The sequence below is a fragment of the Panthera onca genome, chromosome D1 (genome assembly GCF_046562875.1).
Source record: "Panthera onca isolate mPanOnc1 chromosome D1, mPanOnc1 haplotype 2, whole genome shotgun sequence".
Taxonomy (NCBI): Eukaryota; Metazoa; Chordata; class Mammalia; order Carnivora; family Felidae; genus Panthera; species Panthera onca.
The window spans coordinates 15,892,218-15,918,379 of record NC_138348.1 but is presented as its reverse complement, the minus strand read 5'-3'; the positions used below and the strand labels follow the sequence as shown (position 1 = coordinate 15,918,379).

Sequence of the window (26,162 nt, the reverse complement as noted above, 5' to 3'; positions counted from 1 at the left end):
CTCTCATGGTTGAGACACTGGGGGAGGCTCCTCGGGCCCCAGTCTGTGTCGCCTGGGCCCCTCAGAGCTCCCCAGCACTGGGCTGGCTCTTTAGGGCCTGAGAACCTCCAATAAATATTTACTCAGGGCCTCTGTGGGCCGGGAGACCCAAAGAGGCAAAGACTCCTGCCCTTGTGGGGTTTGTTCTGGAGCAAGAAAGACAGGGCTGAGCACATCTTTGAGGGCATCTCACTGCAGGTTAGCAGGTAACAGCACTATAGGAAAAGAGCGGCCAGCTGGCTAAGGCAGGGCAGGCCATGCCCACCAAGAAGGGGAGATCTGAACAAACTCTGGGAGCCAGTGAGGGAGTGAGCTGAGCAGACCTCTGGGAGAAGAGCTCTGGGCAGGGACCCCAGCCCTGCAAAGTATGAGCCAGGACCAGCAGGGGGCTGGTGTGCCGGGAGGGGAGAGTGTGAGGGGCTGGGGCAGGTAGGGCTTAGTGGCAGACCTTGTGTGAAATTTCATTGTGACTGAGTGAAAAGGAGGTGCCCGCGAAGGGTGCCTTCTCTCAGGCGCTCAGAAAGTGCTTGTGAGGGACGCCTGGGTAGCTCAGTCGGTTAAGCGTCCGACTTCAGCTCAGGTGGTGATCTCGCAGTTTGTGAGTTCGAGCCCCACATGCAGCTCTGTGCTGACAGCTCAGAGCCTGGAGCCTGTTTCAGATTCTGCGTCTGCCTCTCTCTGCCCCTCCCCTGCTTGCACGCTCTCTCCCTCTCAAAAATAAATAAACTTAAAAAAATAATAATAGGGGCGCCTGGGTGGCGCAGTCGGTTAAGCGTCCGACTTCAGCCAGGTCACGATCTCGCGGTCCGTGAGTTCGAGCCCCGCGTCAGGCTCTGGGCTGATGGCTCGGAGCCTGGAGCCTGTTTCCGATTCTGTGTGTCCCTCTCTCTCTGCCCCTCCCCCGTTCAAGCTCTGTCTCTCTCTGTCCCAAAAATAAATTAAAAACGTTGAAAAAAAATAAATAAAAAAAAAATAATAATAAACTTTAAAAGACAAAGGCAAGGGGAAAGAGTAGGCATTAACTGGTTCCACCCTTACATAATCCTATGAGGCAGGCATGGGAAATGAGGCCAGAGCCTCTGGTGAGGCGGGGGGGGGGGGGGGGGGGGGGGGGGGGGGGGGCGTACCCAAGGACGCACAGCTGGTGAGTGGGTGGGAGGTGACTGCAGTGGTCCTGGGGCTGCTGTCCCTTCCTCAAGTCTCTCCCATGGATATTTCTCTGCCTAAAAATCCTCCTCAGTTCTTGCTTGTCCACAGGGTGCAGTCCAGCTCTGTCGCCTATGCTGGAGCCCCCAACACCCAGGGTCCAGCCCGCCTTTGCACCCTCTCCCATCCACGTGGACCAGCCCCACCCCCACCTCCAACCAGAAGACACTACTCAACATTCCCAGAACCTCTTTCTCAATCTCCCAGGCCTTGCTCACAGGCCCACCCCTTCCACACCCTAAGGCCTCTGTCTTTTGTGGGCTCTCCTCCTCCAGGCTGCCCTCCAGACACACCCTTCCCCCCTTACCTCCGTCTCTCCCCAGCCCCCCTGAATCACTCCTTTTGCTCTGCACCAACCCCTGCCTCCAGCTCCCCAGCCCCAGCAACCAAGAAGCACCGAGTAGCCCAACCTCCTCTAAGGCCCAAATCTCGGCCATCCCTCCTCACCCCTGACTCTTGCTGACCAGGCCTGCAGCCTGGGAGCTCACCTCCCGGCCACATCACTCAGCCTCCGGCACCTCAAACCCACCGCCACCCACAGTGACTTCCTTCTGCTCACCACGGCAGCACCTCCCAGCAACCCCCCCCAACCCCGTTTGCTCTCTGAAGATAGGATGGCTTCTCCTCCAGGTGTAGGCCCCTTCTCCATGCAGCCCCTCCACCATCCTTCTCTCCCTAGGTACCCCTGGATCCTTCCCCACGATTGGCTGTGTGGCCTCTGGGCAAGTTCTTTCCCCTTAGGGAAGCTCAGACAACTCGATTCCACAGAGGGGTCAGCGAGACTCGCCTCCCAGAATCGTTCAAAGGACTGAAAGGATAATTTGTCGGTCTTTACCTAATATACAGGAGGGGTTCATTTAGTGCCCGTTTCCCTCACTGGCCTCCACACACGCTTACTGGGACCTGTGAAGGTTTAGGAGTGTGGCTCTGGAGACCTTGATTTGAATCCTGTCCCTGCCCTTTAGTCGCTGTGTAGCTGAGGGCAAGTCCCTTCTTAGGGCCTACGTGTCCCCACCTTTAAAATGGGGGCAATAACAGGCTGTACCTCACGAGGTTGTGAGAATTCCACAAGACATCATGTATGATGTTCGTGTGCGGGGAGGGGTGGGGGGGCACACCCGGCGTTCTTCCAGAGGGAGGAAGGCTCACCCTGTCCCTGCGGGCTCAAGATCCCAGCAGAGGTCCTCTTCACAGCTTCCTTGGGAAAAGAGAAATGCGGGGAGCCAGGAAGCTGCTGGAGGAGAGCCCCAGGACAATAGCACCCCTCCCTCCTCTGCCCCCCCTGGCACTTCTCTCTCACCCTCCCTGTGTGAGCAGTCAGCTCTCAGGAGGGGAAAGCCAGACAGAAAAGGGGCCCAGGACTGGAGCAGGGACCCTGAGATTGGATGAGAGGGGCCCTTTGAAAAGAAAAAGGAAAGGTAATAATTATACAACCGTCCTCACGGGCCCAGCACATTGGATCCTTACAGCGAGGCTATGGGACAGGGATGATCTCCATTTCACAGATGAGAAATGGGGCTCAGAGCGGACTCTTTTCCAGGTCACGGGACTGAAAGAGCCAGACTCAGCACTGGACCCAGGCTTGTTTTACCCCAAAGCCTGTGCTCTGGGCCCAAGGCTGCCCAGTGTGTATGCCGTGAGTCCTTGGGAAGAGGTCTCTGTGCATATGACGGGAGGATCCTGAGGCGTAGGGCTAGGGAGAAACTTCGACTTCCGAGCTGTGGCCCAAGGCCAGTTTGAGGCCACCCAGGGGCCCTGGGTGGGGGTGGGGTACCACCCAGGGTGCGGAGCTAAAGGTGCGGGGCCTGGAAGGAGTTAACTGCATGAGGGGCCTGAGTGAATCAGAGGCTCCGCAGGCTGCGATGGAAATTCCCTGTGCATGGCGTGTGGTCACCCAGAAAAGGGAAATGGTGCTTTTCGGAGCAGGGGACGGCGGGGGCTGGAACCCGGGAGCAGACGCCTGCCCGGGTGGGGCCGGCGAGGGTGTTGTGACCAAAGACTCCTGGCCTCAGGCTCTGCTTAGGCTCTGGGTGGGAGAAAGAAGGTAAGGAGCCACCAGGCCAGGGCAGGCCTGGTCATTCTCCAGTGTGCCCATGGGCCCTGACGGATGGGTAGGAGTTCACCAGGCCCAGAGGAAGGAAGGGCACTCAGGCCGTGGGAACTACAAAGCACAGGAGTGTGACTCAGCATGAGAGTCTGTCCCCCATGCTTTTTCTGGAGAACTCTTTCCTGTCCTTTGGGCCCATCCCAAGTGATACCCCTCCGCACCCTGGGAGCACCATCACTCCCTTTCCGTGTCCCAAGGCCTCAGTTTCCATCTGGGAGCTCCCAGAATTTTGTAACTCATCTGCCTCCTACCCAGGACTGTAACCAGGGGTCATGCTGTAGCTTCAGAGGCAGCTTGCACCCAGCATAGAGCTGGCACCAAGTAGGTGTTTGGTGTTTGTGAAATGCCAATTTCACAGGAGGGGGCTCTGAGGCTCAGAGAGGTTAGGAGAAACTCAACCAGCCAGCTGGCTATGGCAGAGCGGGGCTCAGGCCAGGGCTTCTGCTCAGCTGGGACTTGGCGGGAGGCGGGGGCACTGGGCACTGACACCTGACCAGGGGTGGCCATCTGGCAACTATGCCGTCCAAAGCCTGCTTCTCTCTCAAGCATCAGACCAGCCCTGCTTTCGCTCTTGTCACAGTGCTAGGAGACTTTGGTCCTGCCAGTAGGGAGACTGGGGTACAAGATGGAACCAAAGGCAGTCAGGGAGAAGAGGGAATAGGGTGTTAAGAAACCTTGAATCCCAATCCAGACGCTCTCTAGCTATGGGGCCCCGTACACGTGGTTTCCCCTCTGAGCCTCGGTTTCCACTTTATGATGGTGGTCATGGGATAGGCTCGTTCTGGGGATGGAAAGATCTGACTGATGTCAACTGGAAACCTCTGCACCAATGTGAGGGAGTTGGTCTGTTATTAGTAATGAGTGTCACTTATGTGGCCTGTTGTCTCTCCTCGGAGCGGTCTCCTGCTGCAAGACCATCCAGCCTGCCACTTCTTAAGCCGGGTGTGCCGCGGCCTCAGGCCCAGTGTCCCTCTGCACCGCACGAGGGCCTGTCCCCCACACCAACCCAAGGAGAGCAGTGGCTGGGTCCTCCTGTGCAGAAACATGCCCTCCAAAGTCCCCAGGTGCCCCAAGTTCCACCATCCACCCCAGATTCCTTGGCTCCTGTGAAGATGCAGGACGCCCAGAGAAACCACCCTCAGGAGGGATGGGCAGCATGGTGGCAGCCATTGGCGTTGGAGCTTTTCCAAGCACGAAGGGGAACTGAGAAGTGTGGGAATGTGCCTTGGGCCTGCCCAGGGTGGGCGGCCAGGCCCGGGTGGGAGGGGCTGTTCCAAGGAGTCCAGACTGATGGGGTCCGGGGGGTGCAGAGGAGAAGGGACCCATCGGCCTGTGACAGTGGGGTTGGGCGTCACCGTGAGGTGCCTGCAGGTTGTCCAGACAGAGCTGGCCGGGCAGCGGGAGGCTGGGGAGCTGTGTGGAGAAGGAAAGAGGAAGCCATGGGGAGAGGGGGATGGGCTGCTGGGGATGGAGTGGGAGTGGGGGCTGGGGGGCCTGGAGCCACTTGGCCGCAGCCACTTCGCTTCTCCCGGTTTCGGTTTGTAAATAGCTGCCGGCTCCGTGCAGGCGGGATGGGCCCTGCCCCTTCTGTGGCCCGTGTCCAGGGAGGCCCGGGCCTGAGTAGCTGCAGCTATTCAAAGCCTGCATTTGAGGACCCCAGGAGGCATGGAAGCTGGCCCGGCCTTTCTCTGGGTGGGCAGGTTTCGGTGGGCCCAGCACTGGGCAGCCCCAACCTGTGGTCACTGAGGTAATGCAGCTGGGGCAGAACTTGATGACTTGGCCACACTGAGCTTATTTATAACTGGGCCTCCGTGGGCAGAGGCAGCTGCTGAACCGCCAACTCAGCACTTGGTGCCGGGACAGGATAGTGGGGGCCAGGCCAGGCCGATGGTCCCTCAGTCTGGGCCTCGGGGTCTTGGGATCCCCAAGGCCTCTTTGGCTGGAACCAGTGCTTGTGCTGTGTTGCACAGGCCTTGAGATTTAGGGCTTGTACTTGTGAGGTGGGCACCTCAGAACCTCCTAGACCAAGAGGGTGTCTGAACTCAGTGGACTGGTCGGTTCCCAGGGGGCTCATGCCTTGGCCTTCCTGGAAACTCTTCCTGCAGAGGTCAGGCACTGTCAGCAAAGTCAACAAGAAGCAAAGTCATCTCCCCTCCCATTCTTGCAATAGCAGTGCTTAAAAACAAAACAAGATGCGTTCGGGAAGAGGGCAATGCCAACTCCTGAGGCCTGGCCCTGATGGTGGCACTCCAGGCACCTGACAGAGGGGGAAAGATGTGGCTCCCTCCTGAGGCTCCCATGTCCCACCACACGGGTATCCATCTCCTTCTTAGACAGGAAGCACTGGCCCTGCCCCCACCCTCCAAAAGACCACTTCTGGAGAGGTGTCAGACCCCTTCCTAAGGTCTGCGGGAATAAAGAGGCTCCTAAAATCTTTCTCCCACTTTCGAATCCTTCTGGATCAATCTTGTCACCTACGACCCTCTGTCCCATCAACACCTCGTCTCCCAGACTTGGTCCTGGCCTTCCCACCTCCAAGCCTTGTTCCAGTCTGGCCCCCGGCCTGGCATGCCCTTTCCTTCCCCCTAGTCTCTCCAAGGCCTACGCCAAGCCCTGCTCTGAGGGTCCCAGCCTCCGTGCCTACCTGTCCCCAAAGCAGAGGCTCTTGAAATATGAAATTTAAGGGGGATGTCAGAATTGGAGCAGAAATGGGCGAGAGATTTTAGATCGTGGGGGCCACAATCACTACACAAAAGAGGAAGCCGACGCCTGCAGGGGGACAGGGATGGCCAAAGGCACTCAGTGAGCAAAGAACAGAGCTGAGACCAAAACTACGCGCCCTGACTCCTGGCCTGGAGCTCCCATCCCTGGACCTCTGACCTCCTGGGCCCCAGCTTGGCCTTGAGTGATGGCCCCACCTGGCCCCTCACACTTGGCAAAGGCTGTTGGGTATGGGAAGGACGGGTTGCTGGTGTGGGGGTACCTCAGGCCATCCACTGCCCAGGTCTGGGGCCTGGCCTGGCAGGCCTACTCAGGCCCCTCTGGGCAGGGTCGGGGTGCCCAGCCCAGAGCCGCCCGGGCTGCAGCTGCCCCTGTTTCCACATCGGCAGTAGCAAGTCCGGGCCTGAGAAAACAGGAAGCGCCCAGTCACCACAGGAAGCATGTGTGCGCAGCCTCCCCACCCCCGGCCCATTGCAAAACGCCAACAGCCCCATTACCACAGGCACCACACAGTGGCGGGCAGAAACGCTCCGGCCGCCAGGACTGCCGAAGAACCGGACAGACAGACTCCAGCCCTCACTTGCCTGGGCCAGGCCACGGGGTGAATGTCCAGCCGTGGCCTTGAGGAGCCCAGGGTCCCCTAGGGTTCAGGCCTCATGCCTGACTCTGGATTCTAGAGCCTAATCCCAGACTGGCCTAGGCTAGGCCTGCTTTGGCCATCATTAAATCAGAATATGGGGTCAGGGGTCACAGGGAAGCCATTTCTCTGACTCGGTGGGTGGCACTGGAGGACTCTGTGCCTGTCCCTCAGACCGTGACAGGGCCTGATGCCCAAGCCTCGCTGACCCAGTTGGCCTAGATCCCACTGCCCCTACGACCCCAGGGAGCCATGTGCTGTCCAGTCCACACCTGCCACGCCCTCTGCCCAGCCCCGGCCCTTCCCAACCGAGACTTTGCTGGCCCCTGGGGTCCTGCCCAGGCTAGCCCTCAGGAGACCTGCGCCCCTCATCCCGCCCTTCCTGCCCCGACTCACCTCCCATTTCTGGCCACCCGGCCTCAACCCTTGGAAGGAGATGGGAGTGCAGCAAAGCTGAGGCCCGGTGCCTGGGGAGGCCTGTGCTCCTCCAGCCCCGGGGACGGCAAGGAAAAGAGAAGAGAGCAGAGCATTTCATGGCTATAATAAATCAAAGGGGGAAGTCAGAGCAGGAGAAATAAGAAACTTCCCTACCCTGGGCACAGGGACCTGCCAGGCAGCAGCCCCCGGCACCCCCACGGTCTTCCCTCCTCCCTTCTGCCTCCCTGGCCAGGACCCAGATCTGGTGCTTGCTCTCAGGCCTCGGGGCCCCACCTGCCCAGAGATCTCCTGGGCGCCCAACAACCTTTCTTGCTGTGCAGCCTGGATCCAGGCACCTCTAGGTGGGGCTTCAGTTTCCTCCTCATGGACTCAGAACTCCATGGGGGAGGGGGGGGCGGGGGGGTGCTGGCTTGGAGAGTGAATGGTCAGGCTGCCCAGCAGAGAGGGCTGAAGATGGGTAGTGCCCCTCTGGACAGGATGAAGAAATGAAAGAGGGGAAGGGAGGGAGGGGAGGCATTCTGGGAATTCCTGCTGGACAGTCGGGCTCAGCAGGACAAACGTCTGTGAGAGGGGACTGGAAGGCCAAGGCAAGTGGCAGGAGTAGGGAACAGAGGTGGGGAGAGCCCTGTGTTGTGAGAGCAGGCAGGGCCTTGACTTCAACTCAACTCCTGCACTCTCTCAAACCAGACCAAGGGGCCCAGGGGCCTGGGGGCCACTGTTTGTCCCCTCCCCCCATCATGTCTTCCTGAAGTGTCCACTCAACAGAGATACTGGGAGGGGAAACATTTTTTTCAGGCAGGGGGAAAGCTCCCATATTAAAAAAGGAGAATGAGGGGCGCCTGGGTGGCCAAGTCAGTTAAGCATCTGCCCCTTGATTTGGGCTCAGGTCCTGATCTCATGGTTTGTGACATTGAGTCCCGCTTGGGGCTTTGGGCTGACTGTGCAGAGCCTGCTTCGGATTCTCTCTCTTTCTCTCTCTCTCCCTCTCTGCACCCCTCTTCTGCCTGCTCTCTCTCTCTCTCAAAATAAATAAATAAACAAATTTTTAAAAAAGGAAGATGCAAATCTGTATGAATTTTTAAGATAAAATAAGGAATTTCAGAAACATTTTGCTAGTTTTGGGGCCTCTATGAGCCATGCACCCAGCTACCAAGCAGACCCTCCTCCAGTGCCATTGGGGTGCATTGTGGAGACTCAGGCTGCCTCCACTTGAAGCCCTCCTGAGACAGTGTGCTCACTCCCTGACTCCAGGGGTCTCTCTCTCACTGCGAGCAAGTTCTCCTCAGCCCCACCCCTGGGTCTGCTCACGATGTCTCCTGGACAGCTACCAGCCTGGAGCTCAAGGCTAACAGAAGAGCCTGGCAGGGCCCAGGATCCTTCTGAGCCTCTAAGATCATTCACGACCTCGTCAGGCAGATAAGATAAGAAATTGGCAGTGACTGTTGGGAGTCCAGGCTGCCGAGCCAGACAGATCCAAGAGCATGCAGGGTGTGACCGTAACTCCCACCCTCAGTTTCCCCACTTGGAAAATGCCTACCTAGAAAATTTGCAAAGAAAGACAAAGGAGATCACAGGGTGAACGTGGGGCCTGCATCACACAGTGGCTTCTGACACTGTCATCTCCTCCCAGAAGCACCTATTTCCTCCCTCCTTTCCCTTTCACCTGCCTGAGGTGGGGTGAGAACTTCTATTCCCTGCTTTTCTCTGCACCCCCACCCCCCAGGGCCCTTGGCCTCGCTCTGACCTGTCCTGATCTGGGAGAGTGTTAGAGCTGAGGTTCCCAGCCCTACCCCAAGGGGCTCCCTCTGTGAGATGAGACTTTGAAGGCCCAAACTCCTGCTCTGACAGGACTCCCCATTTCTGTTCACACCTCCTGCCCTCGCACGACACCTCGCTTTCATCCTCAGACAGCCACAACTGTGTTTTGTTTTTTAAATTTAGTTATTTATTTTGAGAGAAAGAGAAAGTACGAGCAGGGGAGGGGAAGCGAGCGCGAGAATCCTGAGCAGGCCCTGCACTGCCAGTGGGGAGCCCATTGCGGGCCTCGAACTCACAAACTGTGAGATCATGACCAGAGCCAAAGTCCGTTGCTTAACCCACTGAGCCACCCAGGTGCCCCATCCACTTTTTTTAACAACTGGTGGCATTCACTAGGCGCTTTACATACATAACAGGTCAGAATCCTCACAGGTATTCTTATCCCCGTTTCAAATATGAGGCAACTGAGGCTCAGCGGGGAGGAAGGTCAGCTGGCCAAAAAGCAACAGCTCTGAGGTGAGAACTTGGTTCTGTCCTCCAACCCAGTGGAAATCTTATGCAAACCATGAAGCAAAGCAGCAGGTCTTTTGGGGTGTCACCGCTGCCCAGGCCCATGGTCCTGGCCCATTCCCGGCTCCCCTGCCCTGTCCCCATCACCACAGTCTCTTGCTTCTCCTGGTCCAGGTTGTAAGATGTCAGAGTTGGACACATTCCGGCCTCAAGTGCCCACGAGAGCAAAGAGGTTATAAAAACAGAAAGGTGAGCAGTCTGCTGAATCAAGGGCTCTCCTTGGCTCCCTGCCCTGGGAATTCACACCCAGCAGTGGCACTTAACTCCCTAGGGAGAAAGCCTCAAGGGAGCCGTGTTCCCTGCTAGTTAGAACCAAGACATTGGTGCCAGACCTTGGTGTAGAGCAACAGAGACCGTCCCCTGGCTAAGTGACTTAACCCTAAAATGGAGAGAAAAATGCCTCTCCTGGCCTGGAGAGTTCACAGAAGGGAAGTTTCTTTCTAAAAGCCAAGAGCTCAGCCCCTCTTCATGCATGGTCTCATTTAAGCCCCATAACAGTTCTGACAGGTCGGTACTATTACTCCCATTTTACAGATGAGAAATCTGAGGCGGAGGAGTCTTCCTAAGATCACACAGCCCTGCAGGGGCTTGAACCCCAATCCTGTGTAACTACAAGTCAGATGCATTTATACTGCCTCAGAGAGGTTCCTCTTCCTTTCTCCTAGGAACTGTTCTCTGCCACCACCAACCCTCAGGGTCAGGGGCCCTGAGTGGCGAGTTGAACCATGACTGGATGGCCCTGCCCAGCTGTGGTGCAGTCCCCAAATGCCTGACTGCCCTTGCTTCTTGGGTTGGGCTTGCGGATGGCTTCCTGGGCACGCAAGGGGTTGGGGCCAGCTGCAGCAGGGACTCCTCCAGGCAGTTCCCCAGCCATATTGTTTGCGGCCATCCTACCCTGCAATCAGGTAGGTGTCTGACTGTCTCTTGCAGAGGGGTGTTATAAGTTCCTGTAGGGGCCCTCCCGGCAAGGCAAGGAAACAGAGAAACCAGACTTGAGCTTCTCTCTGGTTTAAGCACCTTCCAAGGCCCTGGCAGAGGCCTCTGCAAATTTATATTTGTGATTTTGTAGTCTTTTTCTTAACGAGGACCTCAACTGGTAAAAGCATCAGGCTCTACACAACCTAGCTCTGTCCCCACGCTGAGGACAGTGGAAAGTGTTCCATCCTCCTCTGGCTCCCTGGCTCTGAGGCAAGCGAGACCCCCACTTTCCCATCTCTGCAACGAGATTGAAGCCGGGAGACAGGCGGGTACAGCAGGGGCAAGGAGAAGGGATCAGGGTCCCTATCCTTTACAAAAGGCTCAGATCTGCAGAGGGTTTTCACCAGCCTGCATTTGTTGCATCTCCAACAGCCTTGCGGAGTAAATGCAGCCTCCTACCCCCGTTTTCCAGCTGAGATAACTGAGGCCGGGAACAGAAGGTGCAGGCCAGAGCCTCTCCCCCACGGGCCCCGGGGGGCTCCGCCCAGGATGCCGAGCCAGGGTTGGAGGGAGTAGGGCACAGAGGGTGCGGGGACGGCGCAGCGGAGGCAGTGGGGAGGCGGCGGCGTCCCGCACTGTCTCACCGCAGGACCGACCTCGGCGCTTATCTGCTCGGGCAGCTTCCGCCCCCCACCCCAGCCCCCGCCGCAGCCCGGGCCCCCGCCCCCGCCTCCGGAGGGCCGGCCCGAGGGCCCCTCCCCCGGCGCCCGCCCCCAGGGAGCGCCGAGCTAGCAGGGCGCTGCCCGGCCGAGCGGAGAGGGGCCCGGCCCCCAGATGAGGCGCCGGAAGTGATCAATAACCCCGGGGGGCGGGGGCGCCTCCTGCCTCCAGCCCGCCGAGCCAGGCCGAGCGGGGGTCCCCTGGGCAAAGCTGGGAGAGAGGCTGCGAGGGAAGAGGAGCGGGGTCCCCTAAAGGCCGGAAAGCAGGAGGAGAGGCGGGATCGGTCTGCACCGGGTTCGGAGGGACACGAGCCCACTCCCCCCCCACCCCCAACACACACGCACAAGTGCACACGCACACACTAGCAACGCCCATGGGCGTCCCTGGCACAGATGTGGGAGGGAAGAGAGAAGTGGAGACACCTTAGAGAAAGTGAAAAGCAAGCCACAAACGGGAGCAGACGCCCGCCACGTGCAACTGGCAAAGGTTAGGCATCAAGAATACATAAAGAACTCTTGCAAATCCATAGGGGAGAAAAACACAAAATATCCGGCAGAAAAATTGATAAACGACGTGAAAAGGCATTTTAAAGAAGAGGAAGCACACGTGTTCAAGTGAACATCTTAAGAGATGCTCAAGTTCATTGGTAGTGAAGGAACAACAGCGACGACCACGGTGGGATGCTATTTTACAGCACTGGAAGGGCAAAAACTAAGCCTGACAGCACCCAGTGTTGGAGAAGAGGTGGAGCCGCACAATCTCCGGTGCATCGCTAGCCAGCAACTCTGTGTAACCACTGGAGAAGACAATCTGGCCTTATCTTGTAATGCGGAGACGCAGCAGATCCCCACCCCCCAGGCATCAAATCAAGAGAGACCTTGGCTTGTGCTCCAAGAGACCTGGGCGGGAACGTTCAAAGATACACTGTTCTTAATAGCAAAACTCTGGGAGTAACCCAAGTGAACACTAAGGAGAGCGGGTAAATAAATTACAGTGGATACATCCACGCAGCGATAAGGCAGTTCAGCAGTTAAGCAAGCAAATGAACCAGTTTCACATAATGGCATAAATGCATCTTAGCACCATACTGTTGAGTGCAAAAGCCAGTCCCAGAAAACAAATACCCTTCCTGTGAAGTTCAAGACCAAGGCAAACCATATCTCTACAAATAGCAATGTTGGTTCCTTCCTTCTAATACTTTTGTTATTAGGAGATGACAAAAGACTCAAGAGTAATACTGAGAAATTATGAGAACCTATAAAAAATATATAGTTGGTTTACCAGGTATCAAAGGAATACATAAAAATAATTTGCCTTCCTGTCAGCTATCATCGAATCGTTCAGAATGTAATGGGAAATATCCTATTCAAAATATCTGAAAAAAATGCAACATATCTTAAAGTAAACTTAGTAATAATTATGCAGGGCCTATATGAAAACAATTGTAAGAATCACTGTAATCACTTGTAATCACTTTTACAAGAAAGTAAAAGAAAACTTTAGAACAACTTTTATTTTCCTTAGCTTTAAAAAGAGCCAAGGGCCGCCTGGCTGGCTCAGTCGGTGGAGCATGTGACTCGTGATCTCGGGTTGTGAGTTTGAGCTCCACATTGGGTGTAGAGATTACTTAAAAATAAAAGCTTAAAAAAAGAGAGAGAGAGAGAGAGAGAGAAAGGCACCTGGGCGGCTCAGTCAGTTAAGCGTCTGCCTCTTGATTTCAGCTCAGGTCAGGAGCTCATGGTCTGAGATGGAGCCCTCTGTGGGGCTCTGCATTGAGTGTGGAACCTGCTTGGGATTTACTCTCTGCCCCTTCCCTGCTTGCTTGCACGTGCACAATTTCTTTCAAAATAAATAAATAAACATTAAAAAAAAAAAAAAACTTGAAAAGGAAAGATCTTGAAAACCTGATCATCACAAAATTCAGGTTCCCCCAAGAAGGAGACAGGGAGATGGGACGGGGGCGGGAGTGACAAGTAAGCAAATATATCAATAAACACATAAATTAAGTAAAGGAGGGCCTGCAAAGGCCCAGATGGCTGTGCATAATGCAGAAGTATCTGCATTTGTGCTCCTGAAGGGGAAAGGGAGACATTAAAGCCATTTAGACTGACTTTTATTCAGGGTATAGGCAAGAGGTTGTCTTTCTTTCCAGAAGCCCATATGGAATGGGGGGAAAGGCCTGTGCATGCAGGGGACAGGGCTAAAAAAAAAACCCTAAGACACACAACACTGAGGGCCTTCAGCCTGGACAGATCCAGAAGGCTTCAGGGAAGGCTTGTAAAAGGGCTGAATTTCAATCAACAGAAATGGCAGAAGGGGAGAAATATGCCAGGCCTGCCAGGGGGTGGGATGGCGATTACAAAGTGGGTTATAAAGGCAGAGAGACCAGACAGAAAGAAGTGAGGCTTGGCTGCCCAGGAAGGGTTGTGCTATGAAGCTGCTAGTGCCTCGTCTGGCCAGGGCTCAGGATCTGGGGGGTAAAGCACCCCAGAAACTCACTAGGGGGCTGAGGCTGCTCTAGGAAGGGTGACTTGAGAGAGGGTTAAGGCCAGGGGTTCCTGAGGGGCAGATTCAGTTGGGAGAGGCTGAGCCTGAAGCCCCTGTAAGAGTAACAGGCCTCATTTCACAGCTGTACTCACGGGCAAGGAGCTCATCACCCTGAGCCTCAGAAGCTTCTCTACAAGAGGTTGCTGCCAGCCTGTGGACCCAAAGAAAGCCCTGAAAAGGAGAAGGCCTCTGGAAGCAAAAAAAAAAAAAAAAAAAAAAAAAAAAAAAAAAAAGTGCACCAACCCCCACCCTAGAGTGTCTAGCCCTGTGCAGCCAGAGGAGGGGAGGTTGTCAGAACATTGACAATGGCAGACCTTGATGGTTTTGCAGCCCCCACCTTGTCAGCAGGCCCAGGCCCAGAGGCAGTCCTCCCTTCTGGAAATAGAGGGCTGAGACCTTGTTGTTGAAAAGGGCCCCCACTAAAGACACCAAAGTCAGGAACGACGTGTTAAAGTCAGACCCAGTGAGGTCAGAAAAACGGGTCTGCAGCCCCCCAGTCAGAGGCCTCCCAGCCACACAGATCTGAGCACTGTCTAGGCCCATCCACCCTGCTAAAATTTTTCTGCCCAGGGCCACGACTCAGGAGGTCGCTGTGGCCTCCAAACCGATTGATAAATGTGTTGGAAAACACTCATCCGTCATCTGAGCTCAGCAAGGAGACGACAGAGGATGGTCCCCACCTTGTGTCTTTAAGTTATCTGTTCATTGCTATAACATTTTCTTTATACCCATATATCCACACATGCAAATAATTATAATACCTAAGCCTTAAAGAGAATTTGTCGTATGCCAGGCATAGTTCTAAATGCTCTGTGTGTATTCACTCATTTACAATCTGACACAGTAATCCACTTTACAGATGAGGAAACTGAGGCATAGGATGTCAAGTAATTTGCTCCAGGAAGTCTGGTACAAGAATCTGGCTGTCTTAACCATAAAGCTATGAGGTCATCAAATAAATCAATAAATAAGTTGAGATTTTATGTACACATGTATATACATTTGTACATAATTGCATAAATGTGATCATATTCATGTTCTGACGTGCTTTTAAATTTTCCTTTTATATTTTTCCTCCCCACCCATCCATGGAATCCATGTTATCACTCAATGTTTGATCTTCTATATTTTTTATTATTCACAATTATACATAGTCTTCTATATACTGATGCCTATAATCACATATATTTAGACAGGGTTCCTTTTGTCATTATTTTAAAAGAGAAGATCGTATTAAATAAATATTTCTGCATCTTTCTTTTCTCACCTGGAAGCCCCTGGCAGATCTAATTCATTGCTTTTAACAGCACACATCAGTCCACACACCGTCTTTCCACCTGGTCCCCTCTGCTCATGGTCCTCTTCTAGAGCCCCCCAGTGTGCTTCTTTACTCCATTAGGGAGTTTGATGGTGGAAATTCCAGGCCAGGTGAGAGGAAAGGACAGTGAGAAGGCAGCCAGGTGACGTTTCTGGCTGGGTCTTGCCTTACCCTCTTGCTGGGGGCCAGCAGCCCTCAGCCCCCAGAGGCAGGAAAGCTAACTTGACTGTCTTATTGTGAAATCATTTGTATATTGTGAAGTGCTTTGCATATGATTAAGTGATTTGCATATGGGGGGGCGGGTGCATCTTTGACATCCCAGAGCAGCATCCCTGGGCGTCTTCCTCCCTTTGCAAAAAAACCAACCCAAGGCTTTCACTTCAGAACTCGCCTATGGGCTTGGTGTGGTGAGACAGACACGGGGCTTTCAGAGGAAAGCTGATCCCACCTGGAAGGAGCTGGAGGTCCAAGAAAGGCACACATTGGAGTGTGGTCAACAGGCATCAGGTGCAGTATGTGAGTCATGTGCCCTCGGAGCCCCCAGTAGGCGAGAGCAACACAGGACAGTTGAAGGGAACTACCATGGGTGACGAATGAGGGTCAGAGGTTTGGAGACCCCTACCCTGTCGCAATCTCTGCCCAAGTGGGTATCCACGTGCCCCATCCTGAATATTATACAGTCTTGGCTGATTCCCAGCAAAAGATGCAATGTGGAACCTCCGAGCCAGACTCCCACCTCCCTGGAAGTGAGAGGTGCTGTCACATGCTCTGGGCTCAGGGACACCCAGGGGGAAACCTGGCTCTGCCATCTGTGCCACTGCGTGACCCCGGGGCTAACAGTACCCACCTCAGTGGGGCAGAATGAGGATTCAGTGAGATAATGCAGATGGAGTGAATGGCACGCAATAGTGTCCAGTAAATTGTAGATATAATAATGCTCTTTATTGTTTGCTGCCCTAGTCTGAGGTTAGGCCTACCTTCCTCCAGGTGAGGCAAGCACAAAAGGGAGCTACCCCAGGTTTGGGGTTCCAAGCAAGTGTCAAGCCACCACGCATTGGACCCCAAAGGGTTACAAGCCCTGGAGACAAAGGCCTGAGGTTCCCAGTGAAAAACCAAAGCATAAAAATAATTCGATGAGTAAGAATAAAATTCCCTCTTCTGAGGTTCCCGAGGCTAGGCCCCTCCCTGCGGCGGGCACTTCCCCTTTCCCTTGTTCATGGAGGAGCCAGGCCGGTTTGACTCACAGCAGGAGCGCCCAAGCCAGGCACCCACCCCGACCCCGGCCGGGCTCCGGGCTCCGGGCTGCGAGGGCTGGCAGCGGAGCGCGCCCTCGTGCGGCCGTGGGCGACACTGCGGCCCGAGAGAGGAAGCGGCGGCCAGAGCCGCAAGCCCAGCCACCCAGCGGCTCGCGGTCCCTGCGGGGCCGCCCTCTCCGCCCCGCCCAGCGGGGGCTGAGCGCCTCGCTCCTGGGGCTCCCACTTCCGCCGGGCCCTCCCCTCCGCCCCCGATCCTCCCGGGCGGAAGTGCGCCTGGGCTTCCCGGGTCCCCCACGGCCGCGAGGCGGAAGCGCTCCTCGACCGCCGCTCCCCCCGACCCTGCGGCGCGCCGCGCGTCGGGTTCCGGACAAGTCCCGTGTGACGTGGCCGCGCTCCGGGGGCGGCTCCGGGCTGGGGGCCGGGCGGCGGACCGGGCGGGGCAGACCCGGGGCGGGGCGCGGCGCCGCAGCTGGATGGCTGGGGCCGCCCGGAGCGCCGCCGCCGCCGCTGCCGCACGGTGAGTGACCGCCCGACCCTCGGGGCCCGCGCCCCGGGCGGGACGCCTCGGCCGATCCCCCCACCCCCACCCCGACCCCGGCCCTGCCGCTCCCGGGCAGACCCGGGCCTCTGGCGCAGAGCCCGGGAATTCAACTTCCTAGGGCTTCTCTTCTCCCCTGTCGCCCTGCACGTCGCTGCCCATCGCTCCCTCGCTGCCCATCGCTCCCTCGCTTTCCTCCTCCGTGTCCGTCTCCCAGTCTCTGGCTCTCTCACTCCTGACTTTCTCTTGCTTTCTCCTTTCCCTCTGCTCTCTGGCTCTCCGTCCTCCGCTTCCCCTCTGCCCAGACTGTGGTCCCCTCACCTCTGCGTGCCCTGCCTTGGCCTCAAGTCCGGCCCGGCCCAGTCCTGCCTTTGGACCCCGTGGAGCCCAGCGGGTTTCCTCAGTCTCTCGTGAGGGCCTTTGGAGGTCCTGGACGCGGGCATCTTTTCCAGCCTCCCACCGCCATCAGGGGATGAGGAAACTGAGGCAGGGACATCGCCAGCTCAAGGTCACGGCCAGATGAGGCAGGGCAGACCGCATTTAAACCTCATGCCTGAGTTTCCAGATTGAACTTCTCTCTTAGTTGACTCACATCCACATCCTGTGATCCAGAGGCTGGGAACCTTCCTGCTGCCCGGTGCCCCAGGTCTCCTGCAATATAAGGAGGGCTCTCCCTGCCCCCTCCCTGCCGGGCACAGTTCACCTGCATCAGCAAGCTCGTGGCCTTCGCAGCCTGTGCGGGAGGCAGTTCTGTTATCCTACAGAGGAGGAAACTGAGGCTCAGGTGCTGCAGGGACTTTGCCTACACTCAAAAAGCCATAGCTGCAGAGCACAAAGTTTAGGGCAGGTCTCCGAAGCATGTGCTCTGCACAGCTGTGAGGCAGTTCCTAACTGAAGGATCTTTCTCTTCAGCCCTACGTCCTGTCTGTCTCTGTGCCCTGGGGACAGTGGGCTCGTTGCCTAGGGAGAAGCTCTTGACGGTTCTGCCCTAGCTCAGCTGCTCGCTTTCCCCACCTGCGCCTCCCAGTGTCACCCATCAAGCTAGACAGTGCCAGCCTCAGTCCCCTGGGGCGTCCTCACTGGGGCATGTCCTGGCGGCGGGGCCTCCCCTGGCAGCTAGAGACACCCGACTGGGCTGGGCCTGCCGGTGGCTGAAGGGAGCCCAGCCAGCGCCTCACCCCGTCATTAGGGAAAGTTTAGCCCCAGGCAGACGTGCTGACACACAGTCTGGAGCTGGCTCAGAAGGAAACAATGTGTGGTCCTTGGGAGTGGGGTGTAGAAGAGTAGAGCCCCTTTACTCTGTGAACCCATCACTGGGATCAGAAGCCCTGGGCAAGGCAAGCAGGAGAGTGGATGCCACGGCTGCTTGTAGGGAGGAGGGTTAAGATGCCACGTTTGCTAAGCAGGTGTGCGGCCAAGGGTGGCAGCTCACGTAAGAGGCCTTTGTGTTTTTCAGCACGTGGCATGCCTGGATGTCCCTGCCCTGGCTGTGGCATGGCGGGCCAGAGGCTCCTCTTCTTCACTGCTCTTGTCCTAGAGCTCCTGGGAGGGGCTGGGGGTTCCCAGCAGGCCCTGAGGAGCCGGGGGCCTGCCGCCGCCTGTCGCCTAGACAACAAAGAAAGCGAATCCTGGGGGGCCCTGCTGAGTGGGGAGAGGCTGGATACCTGGATCTGCTCCCTCCTGGGCTCACTCATGGTGGGGCTCAGTGGGGTCTTCCCACTGCTCGTGATTCCCCTGGAGATGGGGACTACGCTGCGCTCAGAAGGTAGGTGACCCTCCTCTGGTGCCCAGGGCAGCCAGCAGCGTGGAAAACATCGCTGCTCTCCCTGGTAGAGTGGGGCCTCACGTCCCAGGTTTCATTGTGTCTCAGGTGGAGGGCGGGGACACATGTAACTTCTCACCTTGGTCCTGTGAGACCAGGGTGTGCCATGCTCTTTCCTTCGTTCATCCTTTGTTCCAAAAGAATCAAAGTCAGCAGACGTTCACCAAGAAACAGTATAGACACTGGTTGGAAATATGAGTGCCAGGCTGCTTGGGTTCAACCCCTGGCCCTGCCACTTTCCAACTGGGTGGCATCGGGCAAGTTACTTGAGGCTCAGGCTCCTGACCTTAAAAAGGGGCATAATGCGGGGCACCTGGGTGGCTCAGTCGGTGAAGCATCCGACTCTTGGTTCCAGCTCAGGTCATGATCTCATGGATCATGGGTTCAAGCCTGCATCGGGCTCTGTGCTGACAGTGTGGAGCCTTCTTGGGATTCTCTCCCTCCTTCTGTCTCTGCCCCTCCTCTGCTCATTCTGTCTCTCTCTCAAAATAAATAAACTTGAAAAATAGTTTTTTAAGAATGGGCATAATCCTAGTATGTACTTCATGGGTACTGCTGTGAAGATGAAATGAGCTAATATTGGTAAAAGCACTTAGAAGGCTGCCTGGTGCAGGGGAAAGGGCAGCGTGTTCACGGGCCCTGTGCCGGCTACAGGGATGCGGTGCCTTGCCCTTCAGTCTCTGCTCATAGTGCAAAAGACCCTCCTACCAAGGGCCTCTGGGTCAGCCTTACCCAGGTAGCCAGCCTGCCTTTGGGGAGGGGATCTGGGAGGCAGGGCACTGGCATGGGCAGAAGCTGCCCTTTTGTGACAGGTACATATACTGTCCACAAATGACATGTTGTGATGAAAACTAAAGAGACTAGATGGGTAGCTGCTAAAACTAGGTGCCTGCTGCCCCACCCAGGAGTGCAACATACTAGGTCTGGACCAGACTCCTGGAATCTGTTTGAAATGCCTGCTCCAAGGGTTTCTGCCGCTTGCGAGGCTCAGGAGCTGTTCATTCAGCAGATGGTTATGAGCACATCTATGCCCTGTGCCAGGCTGACGGCTGGTGCCGCAGCTGTGAATGGGGCCGATGTGGGGCCCTGCTGTCATGCCTGTGCCCGTGCATCCTCTCAGCCCCTCTTACCGTGTCCCGGTGAGTCAGCATAGGGAGGACTTGGATTATTAGCCCCATTTCACAAATGGGGAAGCACAGGCACAGAGGGGTCCTTTGATCAGGCTGAGGTCACACAGCCTGGAAGCGGCAGCTTTTCCTGGGATTCCACCCGATCACCAAGCTGCCTCTGCCCTCTGGGCCTGTTTCTCTATAAACCAAGAGTTTGGACATAGACTTCTTAGGGCACTTCCAACTCTGGATGCTGCAAGTCTGCAAAAGTCCCCAAATCTCTGCCACTTTTCCAAGAGTGACCGTGGCTGTGAAAAGAAAAATTCCCACTTGAAGAGCACTTGCTATATGTATTGCAATTTAATTGCCCCAAGATCCCTATCAGATATAATTATCCCCAGTTTACAGATGGGAAAACGAATCCCAGAAGTTACCTGCCCAAGGTCACCAGCTTGTGGGTTGGGGAGCTGGGACCTTTCGGACTCCCAAGCCCAGTCTCCTAACTGTGAAGCACTAGTTAGTGCTCCACAGTCATCCAGCAGGTCGTGATGTATTTCCTGTTGAGCACCCAGCCAGTGCTGGGCCTGGGGGTGGGGGTGGGGGGGTGGGGTCGGTGCTCCAGGAAGGGCAGGAGGCCAAGTCCAGCCTTCTGGAGGCTTGCAGTCTGGTTGGAAAAACATAGCGCCCAGTAAGCTGGGTGGGGCAGAGGTCGGGCCAGCGGTTCTGGTAGATCAGCCCCAGGCCCCGAATCTCTTTTGTAGCTGGGGCCAGACGTCTGAAACAGCTGCTCAGCTTTGCCTTGGGGGGACTTTTGGGCAATGTGTTTCTCCACCTGCTGCCTGAGGCGTGGGCCTACACATGCAGTGCCAGCCCTGGTGAGTGAGGCCGCAGTTGGGCAGGAGGGCAGAGGGAGCTGGTGCCCATGCCTAAGGTTGGCCTAGGCCCTACCTGCTCTGCCAGAATGACTGGGAGAGGGGTTCTGGGCGTCTGGCAGGGAACGTGTCCTGGCCCCAATCCCCTGGCCCCTGTGGGAGTCCCTGGGGCCCAGCTTTCCCACCAGCCATTCCTGTCCCCCTTCCCCTGTCACTGCCCCTGACTAGATCCCATTCCAAATGGCCCCCCTTCTGTGGCCCTGGCTTGGCCTGGCCTGTCAGTGCTGCCCCCTGCAGGTGGTGAGGGGCAGAGCCTGCAGCAGCAACAGCAACTGGGACTGTGGGTCATTGCTGGCTTCCTGACCTTTCTGGCATTGGAGAAGATGTTCCTGGACAGCAAGGAGAAGGAGGAGACCAGCCAGGTGAGCTCCACATCCCAGGGTCCGGACAAGCTGGCCTCTATTCTGTGGTGGTTGAGGGCCTGCAGGCCCAGGTTCTGAATTGAACCCTGAAAAGTGGGTCTCTTGGCCATTCCCTGGGGGCTCTGGGAGGCTGGGCCAACTGGGAAGATCTGGGGAGTGACGACATTGGCCCTGCTGTGGCTTGTTATCATAGACTGATGGCAGCAGCCGTGTGGGAGGCAGAGGATCAGTTGGGTCTGGGTACACACGGCTTATTGAGCAGCAGAGAAGTCTAGCTAGACAAAAGGGGCCAGGGTCTCCCTGCCTCTGTTTCTCCATCTCTTGCTCCTTTCCTGCGTCTACCCTGGCCAAGTGGGGGAGCATCTAATGTCACCTCTCCCTCCTTCTCCTGGCCCTAGGCCCCCAGCAAAGACCCTGCCGCTGCTGCCGCGCTCAATGGAGGCCGCTATCTGGCCCAGCCGGCTGCAGAGCCCGGCGTGAGCGCCGTGGTCCGGACCATCAAAGTGAGTGGCCCGCTCAGGGTCCCCTCTCCCTGCAGCTGTTCCTCCCCACAAGTGGCAGGCCCATCTGAGCCCTGCCCACTCGGGTCAGCCTGGCTTCCTCTCCCCTCATGCAGGTCAGTGGCTATCTCAACCTGCTGGCCAACACCATAGACAACTTCACTCATGGGCTGGCTGTAGCTGCCAGCTTCCTTGTGAGCAAGAAGGTGAGTGGCGGCTGCGACAGCGGGGACCCAGGCATTTCTGGGGGGAATGATGGTGCCTATGTAGACCAGGTGGTTCTACCTCCCAAAATAAGCTTCCAGTTTCTGTCCTTCCCACTCCCTCCACCATCCACACCCCCATCTAAGCCCCAAGGGCTCCTGCATGAGGCCGCCTTCTGTCCCAAGCCAAACACTCCTTTTTGGGATCACATACCTCTGCCAGGCTGCTAGGCTTGGGCCCTGCCTGCTTCTAGATGCTTCTCACCCACCTCCGCACTCTGTCCTCTGAGCTCTGACATTAGTGGTCCGCCTACTCTTGAACTGGCCGAGCTCTTTCCCCGCTCATGGCCTCCACCTCACACTACCCCGTCTGCCCGGAATGTTCTTCCTCCCACTCTTTGAAACACTGGCTCCTTATCCTTCAGGCTTCGACTTAAATGCACTTCCTCAAAGAGGCCTTTGCTGACCCCTCATCTAAATTAGGCCCCTGTCACTTGTGTCTATGACACCCAGTCCATCTCTTCTCCTGCAGTACTTATCACTGTAATCATGCAGTTCTTTGTGTGTTCATTCAGTCCTTGCCTCCTGCTTCGTGAAGGCAGGTTCCTTGTGTGTTGTATTCACTGCTGTATTTCTAGTAGCCAAATGGTGTCCGGCCAGAGCACTCAGCAGAGTAAATATTTGTAGAATGAGTGGACAAGTGGGTGCCTGGCCCTCGGCCCAGAACCCCACAGACTCCTTCCCTGCAGATTGGGCTCCTGACCACCATGGCCATCCTTCTGCACGAGATCCCCCATGAGGTGTGTGCCAGAGGCTCTCCATGGCGGCAGTGGGGACGTGGGGCTTCAGAGAGGGGGTGGGGGTAGGAAGCCCAGCAGTAGCAGCCTTGGGGGCTGGGCTCCGGAGGCCTGGAGCTCTCAGTCCACCAGGCTGCAGCTTCCATCTCAGCTGTGCTCCAGCCTCCTGGGGACTGGGGTCCCAGCCTAGGGGATGTGGGCTTGGCGGGGGGCCCAGCAGCAAGGCCGGTGCAGGGGGCTCGGTGTGCATGTCCGTACCTGACCCCTGGGGCCCAGAGTGATCATCTGGACCTCCCCTCAGGTGGGCGACTTTGCCATCCTGCTCCGGGCCGGCTTTGACCGATGGAGCGCAGCCAAGCTGCAGCTCTCGACGGCACTGGGGGGCCTGCTGGGCGCCTGCTTCGCCATCTGTACGCAGTCCCCCAAGGGAGTAGGTACGGGCATGGTGGGTGGGGGTGGCAGGTGGCGGTCAGTGGAGGGGCCCCAGCCAGAGGGCACAGCTGCCCCGCCCCAGTGTGCAGGCCAGGATCTGCCCGGTCTACCCTGTGGGAGTGGGTGCGGTGCACGTGGCTCCCCTGGGCTCCTAGCCAGTCGGGACTTCTCCCACTGCAGAGGAGACCGTGGCCTGGATCCTGCCCTTCACCTCTGGTGGCTTTCTCTATATCGCCCTGGTGAACGTGCTGCCGGACCTCTTGGAGGAAGATGACCCGTGGTGAGTGACCCTCCCCACCGCCACTCACAGGGTTCATGGGAGCTCGAGGGGGAAGGGCTTCTGGGCTCCGCCCCCTCGTCAGCCAGTGGCCGCCCCCCCCCCCCCTGAGCCGCCCCCCTCTCCCCACAGGCGCTCCCTGCAGCAAGTGCTGCTGCTCTGCACAGGCATCGTGGTGATGGTGCTGTTCTCGCTTTTCGTGGATTGACGGTCCCTGATGCCCCCCACACTGCAATAAGAGACTCAGATTCACTCTGTGACCGTGTGTGAGGCAGAGGGCGAGTGCCTGAGAGAGCACACCTCTGACCAGATGAGAGGATGGTGTGTGTGTGTGTGTGCATGCGTGCGTGTGTGTACACGTACACGTGTGACCAGTTATGTGTGAGACCGACACTGTGATCATGCGCTGGGCCCAGGGCCCGATGCCCGCGCCGGCCCCCAGCCACGCCGTGGTCTTCTCTCCTGACCACCCTGTCACCCTGCACTTCTCACAAAGGGCAGTGAGGACAAGCAGCACTGGTCCCAGGTGGAGGCCTCTCCCCACAAGACTGCAGGGGGAGTGAGAGGCTGCTCCCCAGGGAGCTCAGGGGGCCCAAAGCTGTCTCCTTCTGGGGCCTTGGAGTCCCTGACCTCTGCTCGGGCACCAAGCCCTGGGCAGCTGAGGGGCTGAGGCTGGGGCACCTTCTCTCTGCCGTGTCCATTGTCCCGGCCCTTCCTTTGCCAGCTCTAAGGCCAAAGAAAGGAGAGGCAGGTGCTTGTGTCGCCCCTCACCCCACTCAGCACTGACAGCCCTACCCAGCCCAGGATGGAGCCTGGCAGATGCTTTCCAAGACCTTTTCCTCGTGGCTGCCAGCCCTAGGCCGGCTCCCGTTCCCCCCGGTGAACGCTCCCTGGCAGCGCCGGCGGCTTTTGCCACCTCCAGCTGCCAAACAGCAGCCTGCGGGGCAGGGAGCAGCCCTGGGCCAGAGAGGCCTCTGAGGCCAGCTCAGGGATGCTCACGCCAGCACAGGATCCAGGCAGAGATCCTGGGGGCAGGAAGAGGGTGCCACAGCTGCCCCCCGGCTCCAGGCCCCTTTTTCCTGTCCCACGTAGGCTGAGGGGGAGTTGGGGGTGGTGAGGGCTCCGCGTTGTCAGCACTCAGGAATGTGCTCTGGGAGAATGCTGAAGCCATAATCCCCAGCTATTTCCCTTGGCTGACACCCAGGTACTCAGCTGGCCCACTCCACAGCCGGGCTCAGCCCTGCTGCTCAACCGTGGATGTTCTGAGAAGCAGCCGTCAAGAGGGTCCGAATGGTTTTACAGCAGTTTTGCTGTGGTTCTGTTTCTATCTGTAAATACTTATTCTATAGATAAGATGCAAATAAATAATTATATACAAACTGGTTGTCTCTCCTCTGCACACCAGAGTCCATGGTCAAGCAGGGCTTTCCCAGGAGTCCCTTGCTCCAGCCAGGTTGGTGGCTGTGTGGGTCCCAGCTCAGCATCTTATCCCCTTCCCCCCCACCTTCAGCTCTTCTGCTTCATGTTCATCTCTGAACTATTACTCTGCAGTACTTCTTAGAACAGGGTATAGCCTCTCATGCTATCCCTGGCTCGTTAGCTTTTCATCCCGACACTATAAGCCTGGCAGTATGCCATTGTAGCCAACGTCATCCCCAAGGGTGGTTGTCCTCGTTTTACAGAGCTAGGGGCTTTTCCCTGGCCTGTTCCTTGAGCAAATTAACTAAAGGGACGTCCATCCACACGGTCACCTCCAGCTTTGCTTCCATGAAATTAGAAAAGAAAAACTAGGGGGTCCTTACTCTAAACCACACATCCTCACTTCCTCTGGATGTCTGAATGTAAGGACAGCATCAGGCACCGGGGGGTGTTCCTTCCCCTCAGTGCTAGCCCAAGAAAGCAGAAGAGGGGAAACGGAGTCCCCTCTCCTCTCCACACCAAGCAGGACAACCTCCAGTAGCCCGTTGGCTGAGAGCAGTGGTGCCTGTGCCATCGTGGAGTCCAGTACGGGGGCTGGGAAGCCCAAATTCGTGGCAACCTCAGCCGGGAGTGCCTGGCTCTGACCCAGTAGCTCTGTCAGCAAAAAGGGAGCTGCCCCACCTGGCTGTGACACATCCAGGGTGTGGGGAGCCCAGGCCTGGAAGCGAATCCAGAGCTTTTTGACCAGCCCCCATCCTCTCCTCAGCAGCACTGGGGCTCCTACCTGCGGGTGGCAGGTGCACATTCAATCACTGCACTCAGCCTGCCCAGAGAGGCAGCTGGGCCTCATTTATAGATGAAGAAGCAGGTGGGGTGGGAGGGGGTTCCTGTGGGTTCACTACAGTGCCACAGGGTGAATGCCATGACTGGCTAGAAGGGACAGAGAGTGCAGAAGCCAAGTGGCCAAATCCAGGACAGGGGACAGAAACCAGAAGCTCTCAGAGGCTGTACTGGGAGCACCTCAGGCCGGAGGCAGAAGTCAAGGGGATTGCCACCGGGAGCATCAGCACTCTAGAAGGCAGTGTGGAAGCCTTGGGATGCCAGGGTGAGGAAGCTAGCAGGAAGCCAAGCCCTTCAGATAGGCCAGCTCAGTCAGTAGCCCACTGTGGTAGGCCTCCCCCAACCCCCACCAGGGGAGAGTACAGGGAAAAGGTGCATGTAGGGGCTTTTGCTAGAGGGCAAGAGCTGACAAGAGTTCCGAGGGGCTCTTATTCGGAAAGGCATTCTGGGGCCCAGCAAAACTGCTAACAGCAGAGCGGAAAGAAGGGCTTTGCTGTCCTGGGTTCCAATCCCAGCTATGCTACCACCTAAGAGCAACCCTGGCCCAGGTGTGTAAACACATCTATGAAAGGAGACTATCCCATCGGTGGATGCTAAGATAACTGCATCAAACCATGCACAAGACCTGCTCGGCACGGGACCCAGAACAAGCCCTCAGCGAACCACACCAGGCCAGCTACGATGCGGGGGAGCTGG

At 57.0% G+C, this 26,162-nt stretch overlaps 1 protein-coding gene and 1 long non-coding RNA gene across 11 annotated transcripts; one reads left to right on the top strand and one right to left on the bottom strand.

Annotated features, from left to right (window-relative positions):
- Positions 1 to 1,130: 1,130 nt before the first annotated feature.
- On the bottom strand, positions 1,131 to 15,191 carry LOC132661734 (uncharacterized). The gene is made up of 4 exons (XR_013550216.2): positions 14,929 to 15,191; positions 13,754 to 13,850; positions 7,107 to 7,247; positions 1,131 to 6,476 (listed from the first exon to the last, which is right to left on the bottom strand). It is a non-coding gene; the product is annotated as an uncharacterized LOC132661734 (long non-coding RNA).
- Positions 15,192 to 16,180: 989 nt separating this feature from the next.
- Positions 16,181 to 24,586, top strand: SLC39A13 (solute carrier family 39 member 13). 10 transcript variants are annotated; one of them, XM_060606624.3, is made up of 10 exons: positions 16,181 to 16,752; positions 18,230 to 18,538; positions 20,446 to 20,579; positions 20,859 to 20,998; positions 21,397 to 21,501; positions 21,615 to 21,704; positions 22,451 to 22,501; positions 22,800 to 22,932; positions 23,111 to 23,210; positions 23,340 to 24,586. In XM_060606624.3, the coding sequence occupies exons 1-10, from the start codon at positions 16,196 to 16,198 to the stop codon at positions 23,413 to 23,415; spliced, it is 1,695 nt and encodes a 564-aa protein (XP_060462607.1). In that variant the 5' UTR covers positions 16,181 to 16,195; the 3' UTR covers positions 23,416 to 24,586. The 10 variants fall into 10 exon arrangements, with proteins under 10 accessions (XP_060462607.1, XP_078289570.1, XP_060462612.1 ...); XM_060606626.3 differs by having other exon boundaries at positions 16,517 to 16,752; positions 20,466 to 20,579; positions 22,800 to 22,928; XM_060606628.3 differs by having other exon boundaries at positions 16,521 to 16,752; positions 20,466 to 20,579; positions 20,874 to 20,998; positions 22,800 to 22,928.
- The last annotated feature ends 1,576 nt before the right edge of the window (positions 24,587 to 26,162 follow it).

Excerpts from the sequence above, each read along its gene's own strand:
- SLC39A13 (XM_060606624.3), top strand. The coding sequence starts at position 16,196 with ATGGAGGAGCCAGGCCGGTTTGACTCACAGCAGGAGCGCCCAAGCCAG. Across the intron at positions 21,705-22,450 it reads GCTTCCTTGTGAGCAAGAAG|ATTGGGCTCCTGACCACCAT; the intron begins GTGAGTGGCGGC and ends CCTTCCCTGCAG. Across the intron at positions 23,211-23,339 it reads TTGGAGGAAGATGACCCGTG|GCGCTCCCTGCAGCAAGTGC; the intron begins GTGAGTGACCCT and ends CTCTCCCCACAG.